At 48.2% G+C, this 6,330-nt stretch overlaps 1 protein-coding gene across 1 annotated transcript in view; it reads right to left on the bottom strand.

Moving 5' to 3' along the window:
* Positions 1 to 6,330, bottom strand: part of LOC144606556 (uncharacterized) — a 23,676-nt gene continuing 17,346 nt past the window's right edge. The window contains exons 4-7 of the mRNA XM_078422811.1: positions 4,559 to 4,637; positions 4,075 to 4,193; positions 1,055 to 1,212; positions 1 to 136 (exon numbers count right to left, since the gene is read on the bottom strand). Of these exons, the coding sequence (XP_078278937.1) occupies positions 1 to 136; positions 1,055 to 1,212; positions 4,075 to 4,193; positions 4,559 to 4,637 (492 nt within the window). The remainder of the gene's footprint in view (positions 137 to 1,054; positions 1,213 to 4,074; positions 4,194 to 4,558; positions 4,638 to 6,330) is intronic.

The raw sequence follows: 6,330 nt of genomic DNA, 5'->3' as shown, positions 1-6,330 counted from the left end.
TTAGAACAAATAAGACAGCAGAATCCAAAGATCACCACCGAGACCAACATCAGAAGCTCTCCATCGCAGAGCGTAGAAGTCCGCCTTTTCGAGCAGGTCCTTGCCGGAGATAACGTTGGGTCCAACAGCATCGTTACTGAGGCAAAAGATGACACGTTAGAGAACCGTTGCACACATCAAAGTAACAGCAGTGTTGCCCACTATAGAATAGGGGCAGCACGGTGACGCAGCGGTAGAGTTGCTACCTCACAGCGTCAGAGATCCCGGTTCGATCCTGACTACAGGTGCTGTCTGTACGGAGTTTGTACGTTCTCCCCGTGACCGCGTGGGTTTTCTCTGATATTTTCAGTTCCCTCCCACACTCCAAAGACGTACAGGTTTGTATATTAATTGACTTGGTATAAGTGTAAAATTGTCCCTAGTGTGTGTAGGCTTGTGTTAGTGTGCGGGGATCGCTGGTCAGCACGGACTCGGTGGGCCGATCGGCCTGTTCTCCGCGCTGTGTCTCTAAACTAGACTAAACGAAACTACATACAGAGTCAATGAGAGACAGTCACAATGCCCACATGTAAAAATGACACAAATGGAAATAAAAACAGATCTTTGATGTGAAACATTAACCCAATTTTTTTTAAAAGACAGTAAGACACAAGTGTCTATGAAAACGTTCACCCTTGTGAAAACTATTAATGTTGTTTCGGTGAACCAGGCTAAGAAGTATTGAGTAGTAGAGATACAGCATGAAACAGGCCCTTCGACCCACCGAGTCCGCACCGACCAACGATCCCCGCACACTAACACTATCCTATACACACAAGGGACAACGTTACATTTATACCGAACCAATTAACCTACAAACCTGTACGTCTTTGGAGTGTGGGAGGAAACCGGAGATCTCGGAGAAAACCCACGCAGGTGAACGTACAAACTCCGCACAGACAGCACCCGTAGTCAGGCTCGAAGCCGGGTCCCTGGCGCTGTGAGGCAGCAACTCTACCGCTGCGCCACCGCGTCGGCCTTATAGCAATGACTTCTAATGGGACTTTATACTTGCGTCGGCTCTTTATCTAGGATTCTGGATGACAGACCAGCAAGAGCTATGAATAATTTCAGGTCCACTTTGAAATCTTCTTTGACGTTCATCAAGTTGTACAACCTTTCCGTGTGTATTTCATTTAACATGTAGATAAGCAACAATGCATGTTCCATTTCCTGAGAAATAAATTCCATATAAACGTCATCATTAGATTGATTGGTGCTATTGGGAGAAGGAGAGTATGAGCAAAGTGGAAAGGTAGTTGGTGTTCGAAGTCACAGGCGATTTATTTATTAAAACTGGTCAGCACCAGACCAGTCAAAGCTGATCTCCTGAGCGCGACTTTGGTACAGCTTTTACACTCTCAGGTGACAAGATTACACAGAAACCTGACTCACAGCAAAACGAGGTCTTGACTACCGAATGGATTCTTAATTAGGTAACAAACCGAATATGATGATTATCCACAAAAACTAATTTATAAGTTCACAAGTGACAGGAGCAGAATTAGGCCATTCGGCCCATTAAGTCTGCTGCACAATTCAATCATGGCTGATCCATCTCTCCCTCTCAACCGCATTCTCCTGCCTTCTCCCCATAACCCCTGACACCTGTACTATTCAAGAATCTATCTATCTCTGGCTTATAAATATCCATTGACTTGGCACCCACAGCCTTCTGTGGCAATGAATTCCACAGATTCACCACCCTCTGACTAAAGAAATTCCTCATCTCCTTCCTAAAGGAACATTCATTAATTCAGAGGCTGTGAAAGGAAAAAAATAGTCAAGGCAAATGTGGGTCCCTTGAAGACAGAAGCAGGGGAATTTATTATGGGGAACAAGGAAATGGCAGACGAGTTGAACCGATACTTTGGATCTGTCTTTACTAAGGAAGACACAAACAATCTCCCAGATGTTCTAGTGGCCAGAGATCCTAGGGTGACGGAGGAACTGAAGGAAATCCACATTAGGTAGGAAATGGTGTTGGGTAGACTGATGGGACTGAAGGCTGATAAATCCCCAGGACCTGATGGTCTGCATCCTTGGAAGTGGTTCTAGAAATTGTGGACGCATTGGTGATCATTTTCCAATGTTCTATAGATTCAGGATCAGTTCCTGTGGATTGGAGGGTAGCTAATGTTATCCCACTTTTCAAGAAAGGAGGGAGAGAGAAAACAGGAAATTATAGACCAGTTAGTCTGACATCAGTGGTGGGGAAGATGCTGGAGTCAATTATAAAAGACCAAATTGCGGAGCATTTGGATAGCAGTAACAGGATCGTTCCGAGTCAGCATGGATTTAAGAAGGGGAAATCATGCTTGACTAATCTTCTGGAATTTTTTGAGGATGTAACTAGGAAAATTGACAGGGAAGAGCTGGTGGATGTGGTGTATCTCGACTTTCAGAAAGCCTTCGACAAGGTCCCACATAGGAGATTAGTGGGCAAAATTAGAACACATGGTATTGGGGATAGGGTACTGACATGGATAGAAAATTGGTTGGCAGACAGAAAGCAAAGAGTGGGGATAAATGGGTCCCTTTCAGAATGGCAGGTAGTGACTAGTGGGGTACCGCAAGGCTCGGTGCTGGGACCGCAGCTATTTACAATGTACATTAATGACTTGGATGAAGGGATTAAAAGTACCATTAGCAAATTTGCAGATGACACAAAGCTGGGTGGTCGTGTGAACTGTGAGGAAGATGCTATGAGGTTGCAAGATGACTTGGACAGGTTGTGTGAGTGGGCGGATGCATGGCAGATGCAGTTTAATGTGGATAAGTGTGAGGTTATCCACTTTGGTAAGAATAGGAAGGCAGATTATTATCTGAATAGTGTCAAGTTAGGAAAAGGGGACGTACAATGAGATCTGGGTGTCCTAGTGCATCAGTCACTGAAAGGAAGCATGCAGGTACAGCAGGCAGTGAAGAAAGCCAATGGAATGTTGGCCTTCATAACAAGAGGAGTTGAGTATAGGAGCAAAGAGGTCCTTCTGCAGTTGTACAGGGCCCTAGTGAGACCGCATCTGGAGTACTGTGTGCAGTTTTGGTCTCCAAATTTGAGGAAGGATATTCTTGCTATTGGGGGCTTGCAGCGTAGGTTTACTAGGTTAATTCCCGGAATGGCGGGACTGTCATTGAAAGACTGGAGCGGCTAGGCTTGTATACACTGGAATTTAGAAGGATGAGAGGGGATCTTATCGAAACATATAAGATTATTAAGGGGTTGGACACGTTAGAGGCAGGAAACATGTTCCCAATGTAGGGGGAGTCCAGGGGCCACAGAACCAGGGGCCACAGTTTAAGAATAAGGGGTAGGCCATTTAGAACGGAGATGAGGAAAAACTTTTTCAGTCAGAGAGTTGTAAATCTGTGGAATTCTCTGCCTCAGAAGGCAGTGGAGGCCAATTCTCTGAATGCATTCAAGAAAGAGCTGGATAGAGCTCTTAAGGATAACGGAGTCAGGGGGTATGGGGAGAGGGCAGGAACGGGGTACTGATTGAGAATAATCAGCCATGATCACATTGAATGGTGGTGTTGGCTCGAAGGGCCGAATGGCCTCCTCCTGCACCTATTGTCTATTCTCTATTGTCTATTGTGCCCTCTGGTCCTAGACTCTCCCACTAGTAGAAACAACCACTCTCCACATCCACTCTGTCCAGGCCTTTCACTATTCTGTGCGTTTCAAAGAGGTCCCTCCTCATCCTTCTAAACTCCAGCGAGTGCAGGCCCAGTGCCGACAAACGGTCATCATATGTTAACCCACTCATTCCTGGGATCATTCTCGTAAACCTCCTCTGGACCCTCTCCAGAGCCAGCACATCCTTCCTCGGATATGGGGCTCAAAACTGCTCACAGTGCTCCAGGTGTGGCCTGCCCAGCGCCTTGTAGAGCCTCAGCCTCACATCCCTGACTCTGTGCGTCTACCCAATCTATCCCTCTCATGGTTTAAGGAGGCAGCTGTTATGATATTGTACCGCCCACTTGCTATTTGTTTTTGACTCATGTCGGTATATTCTGCTGAACCTGCATTCCTACCTTCAAGCTAACGTATTTATCCTTGTCCTTGTCCTGCTGATCGAAGGCTGTTTTATACAACTTACTTAAACCTTCATCACACCGACAGTAGGTTCTCAAATACTGTGTAGGTGACATGCCTGCAAAACAAAGCACTAAATGGCAGGTCAATTAATCAGAAAACTATCGCAAAACAGTATTAAGTTTGGCAGGGTGGCGCTGTGACCGAGTTGCTGCCTTACAGCGCCAGAGACCCGGGTTCGATCCTGACTACGGGTGCTGTCTGTACGGAGTTTGTACGTTCTCCCCGTGACCTGCGTGTGTTTTCTCCGCGATCTGGCGCTGCAAGTGCTGTAAGGCAGCAACTCTACCGCTGCGCCACCATGCCGCCACTTGTCCCACACATCGCTTTTAAACTTTGCCCCTCTCACCATGAGCTATGCCCCCTTGAAGCTTTCAACTAAACGAAACAACAGGCTTAAAGACTGATCATTCAACGACCTACCCCTGAGAAGCCAAAGATCAATGGGAAGTTCAAAACGAATCACGTGTTGGGAAACGGGATTGTCGCTCCGCTGAGTGGCCTGCAATGAAAGAAGTCAACGATCATTCCGTTCATGAACAATAAGGGCAGCCAAGGTGGCACAGCGTTAGAGTTGCCGCCTCACAGCGCCTGCAGCGCCAGAGACCCGGGTTCCATCCCGACTACGGGTGCTGTCTGTACGGAGTTTGTACGTTCTCCCCGTGACCTGCGTGGGTTTTCTCCGAGATCTTCAATTTCCTCCCACACTCCAAAGACGTGCAGGTTTTTTTTATTTTTTAGAGATACAGTGCGGAAACAGGCCCTTCAGCCCACCGAGTCCGCACCGCCCAGCGATCCCCGCACACTAACAGTATCCTACACCCACTAGGGACAATTTTTACATTTGCCCAGCCAATTATCCTACGTACCTGTACGTCTTTGGAGTGTGGGAGGAAACCGAAGATCTCGGAGGTCACGGGGAGAACGTACAAACTCCGTACAGACGGCACCCGTAGTCAGGATCGAACCTGAGTCTCCGGCGCTGCATTCGCTGTAAGGCAGCAACTCTACCGCTGCGCCACCGTGCCGCCCAATGTGTGGGTCTGTAGCTTAATTGGCTTGGTGTAAGTGTTGATTGTCCCCAGTGTGTGTGAGATAGTGTTAGTGTGCGGGGATCGCCGGGCAACGCGAACTCGGTGGGTCAAAAGGACTGTTGTAAATCTAAACTAAACTAAACAAAACCCACACCACCCTGGCCATGCACTCACTTCACTCCTGCCATTGAGGAAGAAGGTGGAGGAGCCTGAAAACTGTAACGTCCAGGTTCAGGGGCAGCCTCTTCCTTTAACCACAGCTTCAGTCCCCTTGAACTGTGGCTCCCCCCTCTCAGAGGTATTTCTGGGACAATGAGATCCGTCCAAAACAGACCCACCCAGAGAATGTGTCCAGGATCACAGCGGCAGTTGATGCCCTCGGCTACAACCTCACCCCACCCTTCCCCATGGAGAGACCCAACCCAAACCATGCTCACATTATCCCACCCTTCCCCATGGAGAGACCCAACCCAAACCATGCTCCCATTACCCTACCCTTCCCCATGGAGAGACCCAACCCAAACCATGCTCACATTATCAGAAGCAAGACCCAGTTCTGCCTTGCATTCCCTTTAATGGCGCATCATCTATCTATATACTAAAACTCTCGTTTGTTTGTTTGTTTGTTCCTGAACTACAGCCAAAACGGTACACGATAGCGCGGCGATTTTAGGCCCACCTTACTCACCATCGTCCCTGAGGTGCTAATGGAAGAAGTTTCATTGAAATCGGCCACATTTTTAAAGTTATTCACATTTTGAAGTTTAAATCTATCTCTTGGGGGGGAGTGGGGAGAGGAGGAAGGAGGGGGTAGAGGGAGGGGGGGAGAGAGTGAGGAGGGAGGATAAGGGGGTTGGAGGGGGTGGAGGGAGGGGGGAGAGAGTGAGGAGGGAGAGAGGGAGGAGGGAGGATAAGGGGGGTTGGAGGGGGTGGAGTGGGAGGGGGAGGGGGGAGAGGGGAGTGGGGGAGGAGAGGATGCTGTACCAATGCAGGAGAGGTTTGTGCCCAGCAGGTCCACTTGGTCTAGTATTAAATAATAACGTTTCCCTGAGCATTTGACGGCACTGGGCCTGTACTCGCTGGGGTTTAGAAGGATGAGGAGGGGCCTCATTGAAACTTACCGAACAGTGAAGGGCTTGGATAGATCGGATGTGGAGAGGA

The sequence above is a fragment of the Rhinoraja longicauda genome, chromosome 26 (genome assembly GCF_053455715.1).
Source record: "Rhinoraja longicauda isolate Sanriku21f chromosome 26, sRhiLon1.1, whole genome shotgun sequence".
Classification (NCBI taxonomy): domain Eukaryota; kingdom Metazoa; phylum Chordata; class Chondrichthyes; order Rajiformes; family Arhynchobatidae; genus Rhinoraja; species Rhinoraja longicauda.
The sequence above is the reverse complement of the archived record's forward strand: the minus strand, read 5'-3'. Positions and strand labels throughout refer to the sequence as shown.